The sequence below is a fragment of the Tachysurus fulvidraco genome, chromosome 14 (assembly GCF_022655615.1).
Source record: "Tachysurus fulvidraco isolate hzauxx_2018 chromosome 14, HZAU_PFXX_2.0, whole genome shotgun sequence".
Taxonomy (NCBI): Eukaryota; Metazoa; Chordata; class Actinopteri; order Siluriformes; family Bagridae; genus Tachysurus; species Tachysurus fulvidraco.
Window position 1 is genome coordinate 20157718 of NC_062531.1, and position 17732 is coordinate 20175449.

A 17732-nucleotide genomic window follows, 5' to 3' on the forward strand; every position below is an offset into this window, starting at 1 on the left:
AGTGTTCCCTTTTAAAATGCTGTGGGCAGTATCTGTGTGAGGGGATGTGGTTTTAAATGCCCTGTTTCTACATTGAAATTGTAGATTTAGTCACAAGGGTAAAAAATAGACATGGCGCTTCATGCAAAGCAACATTATGTCTGGCTGCTTTAAGTGTTTCTCTTTGGGATTAATGACTGTGGACATATTATTGACAAAATTAGAAGACAGAATATTGAAAAGTTGATTATATATATACACACACACACGTGTATATATATAAATAATTATTGTTAAAAGGTTAATTAAATACAGTCAGTTCCATTTGTCACTACAATGAAAGAGTCCCTATCATAAATTCAGGGGCACGTTACTAAATGTGTTATTATTATAAATAAATTAAATAAGCACCGCCTCTTCCATTTTAAAGAGCTTGGATTTAAAAGTGTACCTTTTTACACACTAGGGGACATTTAAAAGCTGACCAATGTATTACCCAATACTTAAAATCGTTGTTCTAACCCGCGTGTGTAAAACCGCAGGCATTTGTGTTTATTCTTTTCTGTCTCCATTTTAACGAAGTGTAGAGCAATACCTTCGCTGACGCGTTTCGCAGCGAGCCAATCACAGGCCCTATGTGCCATGACACACATGATTGGCATCAAAGCCACCCAATAAGCTTGAGGAAAATGAGCTAAACAGAATGATGACCAACTCCTCAACCAATCCCGTGAAAGAATGGGATGTTGCTCAGGAATATCCTCCAGTGTCTTTTCTAAGTCCGTCCAGTTCGATCGGCAACGGGAGCGGAAAGAGGAAAGTAGAGAGCCCGAAGGCAGTAGCCCCCACCACCGCCGGCCCAGGTTACCATCTAGCACCGGGAAAGAACACACTAGAGAGCCACCGCCGGCTTTACCAACAAGAAACCACCATGAGCAGCGAGGCCGAAACACAGCAGCCACCGCAGCCTGCCGACGACGTGGAGAGTCCATCCAGCCCGGCAGCCGCAGCTACCGCGGGGGATAAGAAGGTCATCGGTGAGCCTCGGTGTCTACTTTACAAACCCGTGTGATGTGTAGTGACCACACTCCGAGGTCCTAGCGTTGTAAAGTATTTTTAAGGACGCGTTTTGGATACGATACCGCAGTAGCTTTATCTGTTAAATATCGTTTATTTACCAACGCGGAACTGGGTAGTTTGTGTGCCAGAAGTTTTTCGACACTGTACTGTGTCTCTGTGAGGGGAAATATGAAGAAACGAATCGAATGGTAAATTTCCTGAAGTAACTTAGTCAGCCCTGCTAACCTTTATTTGCTTAGATGGATCAACTTACAGTCGCGACGACGGCTCATTTTCGTAAAATATCCAAACAGCGACGCACGCGCTCTGTTTCATTCCTGTCGCGTGTCGAGCCGTTTCATGGCTGAGAGGATAGCCGAGATGCTAACTAGCCGAATGCTAACCTGAGGCCTGTCTGCGTGTTCCAGCGCCGGCCGGCAACTAGTCTGTATTTGTAACAATTAACATTTCTAATAGATCTCAATTGTAAGTAAAACGACTACTCAGTCGTACAAGAATAAACTTGTCGCGACGAACCCGTCCCCACTAGACACTACGGTTTGTGTTCATCTGGTATCGAGGCGAGTTTGGCCTTGATCGTGACCCGCTGTAATTCCTGTCCTCAAAATCCACACACTGATAGCTAGTGTTCGGTTTGTTTTTGTGAGTTATGGGTACATCACTATGAACTGTATTTAATAACGGAACAAGTTGCTTTTCATTGCTTAAATTTATACCGCAGTTATTTAAGAATTACCAGACAAACGAGCTGAGCTACTCTTTGTTTGCCATAGTCCGTGTATGTCCAGCCTTCTGGCCTACTGTACTGCGCGATTATGTGGGCAAAGAGCGAATCAACCGGACGCTTTCACACCGGAGTCATGATGTTTGTCCAGGTTTATTATACCGTAGATATATTTCCGTAGTCTTAAAACGCCTTCAAGACCAAACTGATTTAGTGTCTATAGCAAGGTGTTTTTGCTTGGCATTCCCAAAATGTCCGCCGCTCTGTTGGGATGCGGACATTTCCATTGTCTAAGCGTACACGAACTTCGGTTGATTGGGAGGAACAGCACCGAAACGCACCACCACGTCTTAAAACTGTTCAGCACGAAATTAATTTGTGTATGTATACGTGAGCTAGTCGGACCCGACTGTTTGCTTACTGGCTCATGTCCGACCACATGGTTGAGGCTAGTTGCTACAAGCGATCCACGACGGGCTAGTTAGCAGCCTAGCTAGCTGTCTACATGGTGGGTAAATCGTCTCCCACCAAACCCGAGGGTATGGAGTCGTCCTGCAGATTTTACTTACAGCGTACAACACACTGCAAGTAATTCTGTTTTAAACTATGAGTTTTGTTCTATTTTATTATTATTAATAATTTAATTACTTTTTGTTGAGGCAGCTAGTATCGTGCACCACGTGAGTGTCTTCCTGCTTTCAGCCCTCAGCGTGTCATTTCCCAGAATCTACGTCAATTCACTATTTTATATCGATGACCTGATGTAACTCTACGTAAATTATTCTTCCAGGATGTCTCGTTTTCTTAAGTCTGAAATCAGCAGCACATTTTAAATTCAGCGTACGCGCTCATACTCGACTCATAACCAGGACAATTTTGGAAATAAAAGATTAGATATGAGCAGCTGGTTATGCAGACAGTTTTAGATCATAGGCTATAAACAGCGCGACAGTTGGTGACTATAAATAGTCTGCTTCGAGTTTGGTAATGGTTTAGGTTTCTGATGCTTCTTTCATCGCTGTGCTGTTTAATTTCTCTTAAACACTGCTGTGAATGAATTATGCTATGCTGAAGAAGCTTGTAGTTCTTATCTGTCTGTTTATTCATCCCCCTTGTAGCAACAAAGGTCCTGGGGACAGTGAAGTGGTTCAACGTAAGAAACGGCTATGGTTTCATCAACAGGTAAAGTGCTTGTACCCCCTCAGAAACTAGGCAGTATATGTGGGTCAGGGAACATCCTCAATCCTATTAAGAGTTTTTAAATACTTGTAGCCAAGCTGCTGAGTCCTCTAAATATCATGTTATTGTTTACCTATTGACCATTGTCTAAATCCTCTTTTTTTTATCTCTTAAATTATATTGCATTCATTGTGTGGGGCTATTCTGTTTTGATGGGAAGGAATGACACAAAAGAAGACGTCTTTGTACACCAGGTATGTGAGAACCATGTGTTCTAAAGGGTTTTTTTCTTCTTACTGTTACACTAGTTGAAGATGAATGGTTCATTGAAACTCCTGTGATTTTGAGACTTAATGTGATTGCTAATTTTTTGTTTGTTGTTTCAAGACTGCGATAAAGAAGAACAACCCAAGGAAATACCTTCGCAGTGTAGGGGATGGAGAGACTGTGGAGTTTGATGTGGTTGAAGGAGAAAAGGTGAGCTCATTGTATTGACCATGTTGACAACATTGAATATTAAAAAAACTAAGCTGACACAAAATATCCCTGTAACCTGTAAAAGTTTGAATGTCTTTCAGTAGTAGCAAAGCTTGTTACTTGGAGCATGAGTGTGAATACAGGTGACTATTTTAGTGATGCATCCAACCATTTCCATACAGTTAACCATTACCGTGTTTAAACCCCATTTCTGCAGGGTGCAGAGGCAGCCAACGTTACTGGTCCAGATGGCGTGCCCGTTCAGGGTAGCAAATACGCGGCCGACAGGAACCGGTACAGACGCTACCCACGTAGGAGGGGCCCCCCACGTGACTACCAGGACAACTACCCAAGTGATGGAGAAGGAGACAAGAGGGAGGCAGGAGACAGCGCTGGTGAAGCTGATCAGCAGCAGCGCAAACCCACCTTCCCTGGCAGGAGGCGCTACCCCCCATACTACGTGAGAAGACGCTATGGCCGCAGACCTCCTTACAGCAGTGCTCCAACCAGAGGAGAGATGACTGAGGTACACTGGAACAAGATGCTGGAAAACTTGGACTTAAGCAATCATGGTTGGATGAAACTAATTAACCTTTTTTTCCTGCCTGCTCCCTTCATTGGAATGTTGATTCTAGGCTGGGGAAGGCGATGAAAGCCAGGGTGGTCAAGACCAGGGCAATAAACCAGTGAGACAGAATTACTACAGAGGCTACCGGCCAAGGTTCAGACCAAGGTTTGTAGACTTGCTTGTTAGCTGGGGGGCTCTGACTATCTGCTTACACGAGTACGGATGACCTAAAAGGATCAATGTAAAAGCAGTTATAGCTTTATTGCTTACATGGTTGTTTGTGTGCAGAGGACCACCTCGACCCCGGCCTGCACGGGAAGGGGAAGAAGATAAGGAGAACCAGGGTGAGGGCGGTCAGAATCAGGAGCCCCGGCAGCGCCGCTACCGCCGCAACTTCAACTACCGCCGCAGACGGCCTCAGTCCACCAAGCCCCAGGATGGCAAGGACGGCAAGGCAGCCGATGCATCAACCGATAAATCAGCCGCTCCCGAGGCCGAACAGGGCGGGAATGAGTAGACCAACCGCCGCCGGCGTCACCATCTCACACCATCCTGCCGGGTTGGTTTAATTTTTTTTTGAAAAATTAAAGCTGTGGCCACTTTATAGGTGTCTCCATTCAGGGCAGTGTAGTTATTTGTCACTTTTGTGCTGTAGTGATGCTTTAGTCACTGTAGTTCATGTTGATGTCACTGGGCATTTTTGACCTTTGAAATCTTTCAAATTAATATTTTTATAAAATACTGAGCCACTATGGAAAAATAAATTGTGGGTGTAATACAAAAGTTTGTTGAAATGTTGATTGCTAAAATAGTAACTACTTTTTGTTGATTCTACTCTGATCTAATCCTGTATCATGTGACTGACAAGCAAAAGCTTCATTTAAAACTCATTTGGCTCATATTTGAATTCTATGGTTTTTCTAATTCTAACAAATATATATAAATTTTTATTTTATATCTGATTGGTTCAGTGTAACACACCATGAATTCTGCATCCACCACAAGTGCTTTTAAATAATAATAAAAAACACAAAGGCTAAATAATTAGCAATTGTCTACTGCAAATTGATACTAATGAATCGGCATGGTATAGTATTGGGCTAGTCTTTCAGTTTGCACTTTCAGTTGAGGCAAAGCTGGATCAGATTCTACACTAGAGACAAAGAATTAATGCATTGTCTTAGGCCAGGCATACACAATGCTCCCTTATACCCAATGTATTACCTTGTGGGGTATATTCCAATTTACAATCTAAGCATTTAAGCTAATCTTTTTCCCCATTTTCTTTTCAGTTTTGTCAACAAGAAGAAACATCTAAGATCTGAGCAATAAGAACCAGATTTGACCTGACGATCGTCTAAAGCTTGCAACATGCATTTGACCAGATTACCACCGATTGCCTGCAGAATCTATGCAGCCCTATTTTGTGTTTTTCCATTATTTTTGTGACAGCTAAAAGTTTTGGGGAAACAACAGATGTTTTTCTAAATCGGTCTTATGTTTTTACACCAAATGGTTTTTAAAAAAAAAAAAAAAAAGTAATTTGATATCTGGTCAGTTTGACATTTTTAAATAACTTTTTATGTATCCAAACATGAATTTTAACAAAAGGCAAGCTGAAAAATAAAAGTCAAAGGTGAACTTTCTCATTGGTTTGTTGTTTGATTTTATCCATAGTTCATGCACAATAAGAACGGGTCACATGCTTATTCCTAAGAAGTGTATTAATGTACAGCAGTTAGTCTGTAGATTAGTCAGAGGGGCATTAGACTCTGATCAGACATCTGTCTCTTTGCGCAGTCGATGCATACGCTGTATGTTGTACTCAATGGTGGTGCTGTTGGTGATCTGTGTAGCACAGCTGGCTGGAAACCAGCCCCTTTCTCCATCTCTCATCCTCTCCCCATAGCACCAACCTGCGAAAACATGCGTCTACAGTTTAAGCTAAAAAATATTGATTATGCATTGACTAGCTTCAGCCTTTAAGCAGAAATTTAAAGCACAAAAAGTCTCAATATTTTCTAATATTTGAAGGGCAGCATTTCCTCAAGTGTGTTAATTTTAACCGTTTATAGGTACATCTATTGTTATGGCACAAGAGGTGAAAAGTTCATAGACAAGTACATTCATGTCTCAATTATACAGGCAACCAAACAGTGTTGACTCCTGTTACAAAGCTCTGACCTCTGAGATTCCGTCCATGTAACAAAACGTTTGGAATTACTATGAAATTGTCCGTTAAATGCTTTTCTTTAGTATTGAGCATTAATTTAAATATCATTTTATTACAGCTGGAACTACCATCAGTTCTCTGAAAATACAAGTGAGCACCTTGTTTAACTCCAGTTGATTTGGTGTTCTCTTTCACATTGAAACACTGAGCAAGATGTCCCTCTAAACAAATGTAATTATAGCCTGTTTAATTTGCTTCAGGCTCTGATATGTAAATATTGTTCTTAAGAAAGGTAACCAGTTATATAAGTTAGCCATTGGTGAACTTGCCTCACTGTAAAAAAAAAATCACCTAAATAAATTAGGTTCTACTAGTAAATGACCAAGCTGTTGAAACCTAAGTAGAAGTTATTTAAAAAAAAGGCAAATATTATAAACTGTATTACCGTCCACTTCTTGCAAGATGATGACTACTTCTGCTTGCTTAAGACTCAGCTCGTCTGGCTCTTTGGGCATATATGCTTTGGTGGCTTCATGTTGAGGAAGTGCTGTAATGTAATATACACGTTTAAATAAATTTCTAAAATAAGAAGCTTTAAGTGGCTAAATGAACGAACACCACAATTTTACAGAGAAGCAAATCTTTTCACACCGTCTCTGTTCGGGGAAGTTTCGCCTTGCTTAGACCAGCGTAGAGCGGTGACCCAACGGGCTCTGTCTAGCCTGCAAACACAGACATTACATAAATCTAAAAGAATTACACTGTTAAAATTATACTACACCACTGTACATGAGCAGATAAAAATATCCTTTTAATAAAACAGTGGAAGCTGTGTTAGATCCTGGGCTTGCTTTCTTTTATTCTGTAGTGCATTTTTCCACCAAATAATAGAGATTGACGCTTCTGCAGTTGTGCATATGTAACATTAACAAGGTGTAGCTATAGGAAAAGGATTTGTCTGTTGACAATAAGCAGGTACTGCTAGCTGCACTCAAACACACGTGCAGAGAGAGAGTTGGGAGTTGATCAGTTCTGTCAGCAGATGGTGCTAACGATGTGTATTGACTCACTTGCATTCAGCCACCAGAGCCATCTGTTCACAGCGCCCCTCGCTGTTGGGTTTCATCTCCAGCCGCAGGTAGAGTTTGTCAGCTTGCACCTCCTCAACCTCCACATTCTCCAGAGTGGCATAGTCAAACACCAGGTAGCTTTCTTCACTGCACACAGATTTAGAACACGTATACAAATGCATTAGGAAAGTAGCCTGTGATTAAAGCAATTCATTTATTTGAACACAAAACCATGTTTACTAGACCTAGAGACGTTCTCCAAAAATAGAGCTGGAGAACAGTTTATGGTATAATGTGAAGAGGATGCTTTCTGTTCATTTAAAATTAGTCATGGCCATTAGTCGTGGCCTAATGGTTAGAGAGTCTGACTCATAATCCTAAGGTTGTGGGTTCGAGTCTCGGGCCGGCCACGACTGAGGTGCCCTTGAGCAAGGCACCGAACCCCCAACTGCTCCCCACTGCTCCAGGTGTGTTCATGGTGTGTGTGCGCGTGTGTGCACTTTGGATGGGTTAAATGCAGAGAACGAATTCTGAGTATGGGTCACCATACTTAGCCGTATGTCACGTCACTTTATTTTAGACAAGCAACACTGGATAAGATCATCGTGTTGATTTGTTTACCGAGCAAAATAATCACAAATAGCAGTTTCACCATTATTGTGCATGACAACTATTGTTAAGGGCATTTTACTCAGTGGATTGTCTGGGTGTGACTGATAACTGAGGTCCTCTGAGCTACATATGTTTAAGAGTTGTGTAGGAATGCAAGTCATGTCCTGTTACACCAACTGTCCAATCGCTCAGTGTGGGCTCTGTGTTTGTGTGTATCCATCTATCTCTCTGTGTATCTACCCATCTCCACGTCTATCCGTCTGTCTCTCTGTGTATCTACCCATCTCCACGTCTATCCGTCTGTCTCTCTGTGTATCTACCCATCTCCACGTCTATCCGTCTGTCTCTCTGTGTATCTACCCATCTCCACGTCTATCCGTCTGTCTCTGTGTATCTATCTCCATGTCTATCCATCTGTCTCTGTGTATCTATCTCCATGTCTATCCATCTGTCTCTCTGTGTATCTATCTCCATGTCTGTCCTTCTCTCTCTCTGTCTCTCTCCCTCCCTCCACTCCTTCTAAGCCTTTCTCTTCAGTCTTTCCATTCGTCCAACTCTCTCTGTTTGTGTCTATCTCCAAATCTCTCTACCTCAGTCATCTCGCCTTTGACCTCCTGCCCTAACTCACAGGGCAGTTAGAAAAACACATGCCGAAGGTTAAATTGCTTAAAATAAATAAAATAATAAACAAAACGTAAAATTTATCTGTACATGATCGTGACGTTTGTTTTGTTGATGCCAGGCATTAGACTCAAGATAATTTTACAGTGTTAATTGTGAAAGCTGCTTCACTACAAACGCATCTCCCATCTATTACAAAAAATAATTCATCGCATGGAGGACTCCATGATATCAGTGTTTATGATTGGACTGCCAAGTAATCTGGTGGTGGAGAGTAGTGAATGAGTGGACCTGCCTTTTTTTCTTGGTAACAATGAGGACATCATTGAACAGGAAGAGGTAGTAGCTCTTATGAATGAAGGCCTTCCGGAAGATCCCAAGGTCCTCTGTGAACACGGCCAGCTCACCTCTCTTTAGCAGCCAGCGAGAGGCGGAGATTAGCGGGAACGGCTATACAAACATAACAGAAGCAGAAACTCAATGAGACCCATGTATGTGGTTTTTAATTACAGCTACACTATTTCTTTTATTCTCTTTGGTTAAATGTAGACTGAACTCAGAGGCTGTATTTATGAAGCATCACCACAATGGAGTATTTAGCTAAAATCTATTTATGACAGGAATTGCATAAATATGAAAGGCACGTTATTCTTTATTATTTATTGAAGACTACATTGCACTGGCAGAGACCTTAATCTTTCCAAAATCCATCTGTTTCTGGATGGTGTACATCTGCTCGGTGCGCTCCATCCTCCGGGCGCCATCATTACAGCTTTTTACCAACTAAACAGCAAACAAACACTCAAATTACTCTCAAACACACTTTGCACTCAATGTGTCAGACATTAATCTGATCATACTTTAAAAAACACAAACATTTATTTCACTTTTTTCCTCAGTCCAATTTCCTGTGTGTGTGTGTTTGTGTATATGTATATATATATATAAAGCTCAAAAAAGTTTGTCGCACCCGACTGATGGCCTTTAGTGCCCAGCGTGCTGCATAGTATTCGGTCTTCGTCTTAATTGTCTTCTGACAGATGGTCTGCATGAATGTAGAGAGAAACAAAAACTTTGGTCCCACTAGGGAGTAATAGGACATTTTTTCCTTTGTAGACAAACTCTAAATATAAATGTGTGTGTGTTTTCCTCACATCCATCAACAGGGGCAGACGAGTGACTCTCTGCATGGGCAAAATGAGGAAGGAGATCATGGGTAATCCGCCACATTCAGGACTGCTCTCGATTCGTTTCAGCGCCTCCTTAAAGGCGGTATTAGTTATACTGTAACACACAAACATGGGTAGGTTGCAGATTTGCTTTGGAAATCTCCATGAATCTCCATAAAGACAGTATTGTCCCTAAAGTTCAGAACTGAAATTGAGACCCTGGGGCTTAAGGAGCAGAACTATTTGTACTGGACATACAGTATATAATGCGTAGAAAGCCATATCAGATTTAGCCACAAATAAAGTATCTAATATACTCATCCATCCATCCATCATGCTGAGATATATATAAATATAAAATTAGATAATATAAAAGAATTAGGAGTCAATTGTTGTGTCAAACAAACATTTAGATATTTTCTAATGTTTCCAAAATGTTAAATATCTATGAAGAGGGTTTTAACCTTGATGACATTCTATTCTATTTTCAAAATGTTAAAATGTTCCCAGGTTATGGATCCAAAAATAGTGAAAGATCAAATCCCTGCAAATTATACTCATCATTATTAAAGGTTAGCCACAAGATGCTACTTGTCCCATCTCTGAATGTGAGCTTACAGTAGCTTCTGCAGTGTTCTCTGCTGGAAGGTCTCGTTAGAGCAATACACAATGTATGGTTCAAAGTGATTTGCAGCGTGGTCCTGGACTATGTCACTGATGTCCGTAACGAGTGGATTCATTTGATGACGCCTTTCAAGATCTTCAAAAAATCTGCAAAAATCAAAAATAAACTTGCGCTTAGCAATGAGCCACTGAATCACCATTTTGCTTGTTGCAAACATTTTTTGAAGCAACTGAAAAGATTTCTAGTTTTTGGTATTTTGCCAAATTCGTTTTTTTATTTTCTGAAGGGTTTCTTCCTGTCACATGACAACCACAAGGCTAAAAAACAACTACAATAGAAATCCCTCCCATTTTCCATTATAGCATAATCTACATTCCCTCGCTCTGTTCCTAAACTCATACTTACTCAGTTACGCATTAGTTAAGCTGGACTTGCTCCACATCATTCCAAATATCTGTAGGACAACATTATTGTATTTTTTTTTGGTTGTTGATGTAAATCTAGACTTCTTGTCTCAGTCACTGAGAGTTAATAATAGAGCTGTGCAGTGTACAAACAAGACCCTCATTTTGAGAAACTTGATTCTTTACAGTGATTCGGTTGCAAAACCAGTTTCACAAGCGTGTCTCAACAAGTCTTCTGTTCAGGTGAATGTTGTGAATGGCATAATAAAACATGTTAGAAGTCAGTAGTGACACTGGAAAGCTTTTGAAGAAAAAAGCTTTTCCCACAGCATTGGAATATAATTGTGTTTACTTTTTCTCTCCGGCCAATTTCCACATCCAACAGAAGCAGATCTATGTGCTGTTGTGTAATGTAGAACAAAACAATTTAAAACTGTAAAAAGTACAAGGAATATGGCTGATGCCGGTATACTGTCGAGAACTGCTGATACTTTACAGCAAGCAGCACTGTCGACTTGGCACTGTCGACTGACAGGAAGCCACAGAAGCTCCACATTTCTCAGTATGCATCTCAGTATACACAACACACATTGGTATAAGACAATTAAGATCCAGTGAATCTGGACAGCTGAATATGGAACAATGTCATCTGGTCTTCTTCAGCTGTCCATTTTGTGTAGACTCTAGAGACTGCTGTGTGTGTGGAAAAATCTCTGAAGAATTCCCTGGTTTCTGAAATTCTCTAAGCAGCCCACTCGACACCAAAAAATATGCCACAGTCAAACTCATGGAGTTCACATTATTCCCATATTCTGATGTTTAATGTGAAGACCTGAAGCTCATGACCAGTATCTACATTATTTTTATGTAGTGTGTGCTGATGCCACTTGAACACTCAGGTGTTCCTAAAAAAATTGGACTGCGTATGTGTATTAGGTATAAAGTATGGTTTGATGGTGGCCCTGAAAAGTACTGTAATCTCTGCGATACATTTACACACTTCACTAATGTGTTATTTTCAAGACACTATATAAAACAGAGTTGTATTTCCAGTGTTGTACCGCTTGCTGATGGCGTGGACTGTAGAGATATTAGAGAAGAGGTGATGGTGTTCAGTTTTAGTCAAAGTCTTCCTCAAATCCTCACTGCTTTTGAAATGCTGCACCAGGATGCCCAAGCTGTGCAGGTACGAGTATTCGGACGTCATAATCTCAAAAATGACCTACATGAATGCACAGAAAGATACTGGCTGAGAAAGAAACGACGAGAATTGCACTTTGTGAACAGATAGCAATACTGATATTAATACTCTTTTAAAATGACTTTTGATAACATCTACTTAGCAACTCTTGCTTTAATTGAATTATATGTTGCCCCTCATTATTAAAAGTATTACTACACTGTAAATGAGGTCTTGATAGCTATAAATAATGAATGACAATTTATATTAAAAGAAAAGGTGTACAAGACAGTAGTGAGAGCAGCTCTGCTGTATGGGTTAGAGACTGTAGCAGTGAGGTAAAGACATGAGGCAGAGATGGAGGTAGCAGAGATGAGGAACTTGAGGTTTACTTTAAGAGTGATCAGGATGGACAGGATTAGGAACAAGCAGATCAGAGGGACAGCTCAGGTTGGCTGATTTGGGGACAGGGTCAGAGAGGACAGATTGAGATGGTTTGGACATGTACAGAGGAGCGAGATGGTTATATTGGTAAAAGGACGTTGGAGATGGAGCTGCCAGATAAGAGGTCAAGAAGAAGGCCAAAGAGGAGATATATGGATGTGTTGAAAGAGGATATGAAGGTAATTGGTGCGAGAGTAGAAGATGCTGAGGATAGAGGTAGGTGGAAACAGATGATTTGCTGTGGCGACCCCTAACAGGAAAAGCCAAAAGAATAATAAGAAGAAGAATTACTTAATCTATATGTACAAGTATATAATGCATGGACAAAATTGAGCCTAATGTTACATATATCCTGTAGATAGATGAGCTTGAAAACTGATTTGGCCTATAAAGTAAACCACATATGTACAAAATATGACATCATTACAAACACCTGGCTGGCTCCATAATGCTGCATGACGGGAAACAGTCAAAAATAGGATAACAGGGAGTGGCCGTGCTGTGAGTACAAGGTGGACCTTGATATTTACACAGCAATGAGACAAACCAGGCCACTATTTAACCTCTATCACATGTAAAAGTCCCTGCTACTCACTCAGTCAAATAACACAGTGAAAATATTAATGGATAATATTAATGGATTCATATCAGAAGCAAATGAAAGGAAAATCTTTTTACAGCAATTACCTCTTGCCGCTTACGCTCCTCGGGTGAAATATTCTCCAGAATGCCATTCTCCTTCACCTGGGAGTTTCACATGAGACAAAAAAATAGAACCATAATCCTTTAGGATTAGTCAGACCAGATAATTCAATATCACAAGTTATAAATTCCACAGTCATTAGAGAAGGGTGAGGATTCAACTTTTACTGCTCAGGTGCTACAAAGTAAAAAAAAAAAAAGTTCATCTGAATCAGAAAGCTTGAGACTTTTCATGGAATTACCCTGAAGGTTATAAAAGAACAGTGGCGAAATATCTCCAGGACCATAACGCAAGTCTGTGCTCTTCAACTTCCAGACTTTATTGATCTAATCATTTTCATCTTCTGCATATTTAAAGCTGACATGCTAATCAACCATAAGCCATAGGCCTATCATCTCCATTACGCTTTTACATTCTTCTTTCACTCAATCATTCCTGCCCTCCTGCTCCTGTTTACCTGAGGAAGTTGACTCCAGGTCATGTATGCTGCCTTGTAGTTCTTCACAACAATGCCCTGGTCCTCTTCTGGCACCTGGCTGAATTCTTCATCCTCAGGTCCCAGGCTGTTTGACTGGAGACCTCGTTCCTTGATCTCCTGGTATAATCTTGGATCTGTGGCAAGATGGCAGCGATCATGGCTCATGTAATCTCCAATTTTGGAATCTACTAGTGTTACTTAAGAATAAGGAATATATATAAAAAAATATCTTTTGTACAAAAGTTTAGCTCAAGGTTAACAGAAGGAATGTTATTTAATCACACATATTGCTTTATGTTTAGTAAATACACATTTGGTAGTTTTAGGGTCTTTCACTTAACCATGAGAAATTTCCTATCAACACTGAACACATCCCCCATCAAATAAACAGCAGACATCTCTGCCACTCCTGCATTGTGATTAGTTTCATACCATCCTTAAAGGATCCAGCATGCTTCTGGTTCCTCTTTCTACCCAAGGATCTCTATATGAGAGAGAGAGAGAGAGAGAGAGAGAGAGAGAGAGAGAGAGAGAGAGAGAGAGAGAGAGAGAGAAAGAGAAATATGTGATCTTATCCCTGTGGAATGTAAGGAGCTTCTTGGGATGACAACTCATGGGAAATTACAACAAGGTCTGGCACATGTTTGCATAGCCAATTATTAAAATCTATTTAAAATAGAAATTCGCAACAGATGAATATTGTATTTTACAAACCAAACATGATTCAGCAGTCCAGCTGCTGCAACAAAATCAAGCATTCCTGACTCTAAAACGGCGAATCATGGACAGAGCACGAAGCCAGATCACAAACTTTCCACAACACACTGATTACTCCCATGTGTTTGAGGGACTCTTACAGATCATTGTTCAGTGAATCGCTGCATCTATTCTGCAGGGTGACAGGAATCAACCAGCCATGGTTCAATTAAAATGATTTGGAACAAGCCCAAAGCACATCCCATTAGGTGTCAACAGGGAAGAGTTTGTCTTCTTAATCTCATTTTAATTCACTTAAACATTGTTAAACCTGTTATTAGCACAATCACAAATCATATACTGAGGTTTTGTGTGTTCTATAAACAGTGCTTCTATTGCTAATAACGAAGATAAAAAAGAGAGATATTTCTATATTTTAAAATAAAATTTAGCCCTAAGACAACATCTGCTACAAATTAAATTCAAGAAGAAAAACAAATAAGTGAAAAAGTGCATTCACAAATAAGCAATAAAGGTTGGTGAATTAAGCTAAAAAATACTAATATTTAAAGATGGGTTACACACACACACACGCACACACACACACACACACACACACACACACACTCAAATCAATTATTTTTGCAAGCTTCTTCGAAATTATGCAAATTAACTGCACATAGTTCACACCTCCAAGCGTTTGAGACAGGATTTTTTGTAAGGGAACAGATCACATGCCTTTAAGCCATTGAAAAAATAGCAGATCTAATAAGGACATTTGCTGTCAGATGCAATACAATGCAACATAAAATCAAGTGAGTCTTATATAACAATAGATTGGAAAGCATGAAAAGAAAAATACTTTTAAAGGAGCAGATTTTAAAGGATAATGCTGTAATTATGTTTGAATACTGGTATGTGCAATTTTGGTATTAAATCTTCACTACTTATACATAAAAACTTGGGATATGGCCTTAGATGTTTAACAACATTAATAAAACAAACAAAAAAAAACAGAAGGTCATAGTTTGGCTCACCGTATGGCGAGGGCTGCGGACTGGCTTTGGGCTGGGTAACCTCTCTTTGTCCTCACTAACAGGTTGCAGCAGGTCCTGCTTACAGGCCAAATCTGCATCGAGACTGGTGACCGCAGCTCGGTATGACCTGTTCCTGCGGTTCCTGCTCAAGCCACCATCATCACAGTCATAATCCTCCCACAATCGGTCAGGATCATGAGAGAAACGCTGGAGGTTCTTTTGGACTTCACGGGCAACAGGCATCGTGACCACTGTGGTGTGGTGGCGGTTCTTTGGTCGACTGGTGACTGCCAAGTTTTTGGGAATGAGCTGCTGGGTTCCAAGCTTCCGAGCCACTTCACTCTGCGTGCTGAGGATTACAGGAGTCTGTAAAGGCTGTCCAGGTATAGTGAGTTCTGTGCCTGAGGATGAACAATCGTCCTGGCATTCCAAATGAAGCTGGGAGGAGAGCATGCTGTCCAGAAGGAGAGGAGACTGGTCCCCCTTGGATGTCTGGGATTGTTGGTGTGACATGGTGGACCTATTTTACTTCTGAAAGAAATTTCTGAAGGGTGTCTTTGGCAACAGTTACATTGGCTTAGGGCAGTGGTTCTCAGTAGACCACTGTCACAAGCTGCATGCTGCAAAAGAGACAGGTGGGGTGGGATTGATCTTGGTCACTTAGACAAATAATTCAGAACTCAATCAAACCTGTTTAGGAGCAGGTTCTAATAGTTGTTTAACTCATCTGCATTGTTCAAATAATCCTAATTAGCGTGACAATACATGAAGTGAGTCCTACAAAACAGAACAGAAACTACAGTATTCAGGGGAATCCCAAACCTGTCCAGAAGTCTGGAGCCAAGTATGAGTACTGTATCCTTTATGTCAATGTTTCTATGATTGTTTTTAAAAGGCAGAGGAATGAAACGCTTCCAGAAACGTTTCCTAAACAGGTTTGATAGATTCTTCATTGAAAATCGGTTAACAAGCAAAACAGCAAATAAATCACAACTTTTAAATCACCTTCTAATATTTAGAAAGTCTTCCAAAAACTAAGCAAATGATTGATTCGAGTATATATTCACAAGCCGGTTGTGTGAGAAGTTCAATCAAATGTGTATAAGCAAGAAAATCAAAACTCCAAGTACTGATAACGTACATAAATAAATATTGTTATTGAAATCACTTCAATATAACTCTGTGCACTCTTTTTAGAATCAAGCTGCCATGTTAAACAGCAGAACAAATTTCAAGTACACCAATCTGGTTAGGACAGATTTATGAGTTAAAAAGAGTGAAATAAGAGTTGTTATTAAATGCATAATATTATTTTATTAGCTGTTATACATTATTACATTATCTGTTCAGCAAGCAGTACATGACTTACTAGGGATATTTAATCGATTTGTTTTGATAGACACAGTGCTACATAACTGAAACTACACACCCAGATAAACTAGATAGGAGCAACTGTCCTGACTCAAACTGCAGGCTACATTCTCTCTCTCTCACACACACACACACACACACACACACACACACACACACACACACACACACTAATATATATATATATATATATATATATATATATATATATATATATATATATATACACATACACATATACATATATACACACACACACACACACACACATACATACATACATACATACATACATACATACATACATACACACACACACACACACACACACACACACACACACACACACACACACACACACACAGATTATTTAGTTAGGGGAAAAAACAGTAATATGTAAAGTGAACATGTAGAAATATAAATGTGTTTAGGATTTAATCTTAACTCTAACATTTACAGTATAAGCTTTAAGAGACTAAGTTTTTCTCTCCTTGTAGTATGAAGGTTGCGCTTTCAGTACAACAAACAAACAAACTACCGCAAACGTCTTCACAGCATTCTCAAGATTTGGGAGAAGTTAATGACATTTAAAGTTAAAATAAAACAAAACAAAACAAAACAACAACAACAACAACAAAAGCATACCTTTACAGCCTAAAACTGGGACACGTTCATCCGACGAGCAAACCGTGCGCTTTCCGGGTATAGAGTACAGGTGTGAAAGCCACGCCCACATCCCTGTGCTTTTTACTACAGACAGGTACTTATCTGTGAGCTTATACGGCTTTATAGTACTTAGAATAACATTATTTAAATCGTTTTTTTTTTCAACCCTGGAGCATTTTGTTGCTTTTTTTGCTTTGAATAAGTCATTAGAATAATTATTACCATACATTATGGCTGATTAATTTGTAGATATTGTCATGTATATATAGCGTCATCTGCTGGTCAAATACAGGTACGACCCTGGACTTACATGTGTGCAAGAGTTCAGTTATTGGCAAAGATAGATAAACAAACAAACAAACAAACAAATAAATAATGTTTGTCTATGTTAATGATTTAATTTATTTATCACCAGTAACCGCTTTCTCCATGTCCGGATCAAAATGAATCCAGAAGCTATCTGGAGTGAAAATACA

The 17732-nt window shown here is 39.9% G+C and overlaps 2 protein-coding genes across 2 annotated transcripts; one reads left to right on the plus strand and one right to left on the minus strand.

Annotated features, from left to right (window-relative positions):
• Window positions 1–670: 670 nt before the first annotated feature.
• ybx1 (Y box binding protein 1) lies at window positions 671–5653 on the plus strand. Its single transcript, XM_027167559.2, is given in 10 exon segments — window positions 671–725; window positions 728–860; window positions 862–1016; window positions 2902–2965; window positions 3183–3216; window positions 3350–3439; window positions 3657–3965; window positions 4075–4172; window positions 4296–4566; window positions 5300–5653. Coding segments are annotated over 9 exon segments (1155 nt in total). The 5' UTR covers window positions 671–682; the 3' UTR covers window positions 4525–4566; window positions 5300–5653.
• On the minus strand, window positions 5508–17360 carry arhgef16 (Rho guanine nucleotide exchange factor (GEF) 16). The gene is made up of 15 exons (XM_027167558.2): window positions 17236–17360; window positions 15220–15839; window positions 13919–13970; window positions 13466–13620; window positions 12993–13049; window positions 11743–11903; window positions 10271–10423; window positions 9638–9767; window positions 9454–9528; window positions 9174–9266; window positions 8779–8933; window positions 7251–7397; window positions 6832–6902; window positions 6626–6727; window positions 5508–5923 (listed from the first exon to the last, which is right to left on the minus strand). Exons 2-15 carry the CDS (start codon window positions 15730–15732, stop codon window positions 5784–5786), a joined length of 2004 nt encoding a protein of 667 aa, XP_027023359.1. The 5' UTR covers window positions 15733–15839; window positions 17236–17360; the 3' UTR covers window positions 5508–5783.
• Window positions 17361–17732: the final 372 nt, after the last annotated feature.

Excerpts from the sequence above, each read along its gene's own strand:
- arhgef16 (XM_027167558.2), bottom strand. The coding sequence starts at position 15,732 with ATGTCACACCAACAATCCCAGACATCCAAGGGGGACCAGTCTCCTCTC. Across the intron at positions 13,050-13,465 it reads CCTGGAGTCAACTTCCTCAG|GTGAAGGAGAATGGCATTCT; the intron begins GTAAACAGGAGC and ends TGAAACTCCCAG. Across the intron at positions 10,424-11,742 it reads GTCCACGCCATCAGCAAGCG|ATTTTTTGAAGATCTTGAAA; the intron begins GTACAACACTGG and ends TGATTTTTGCAG.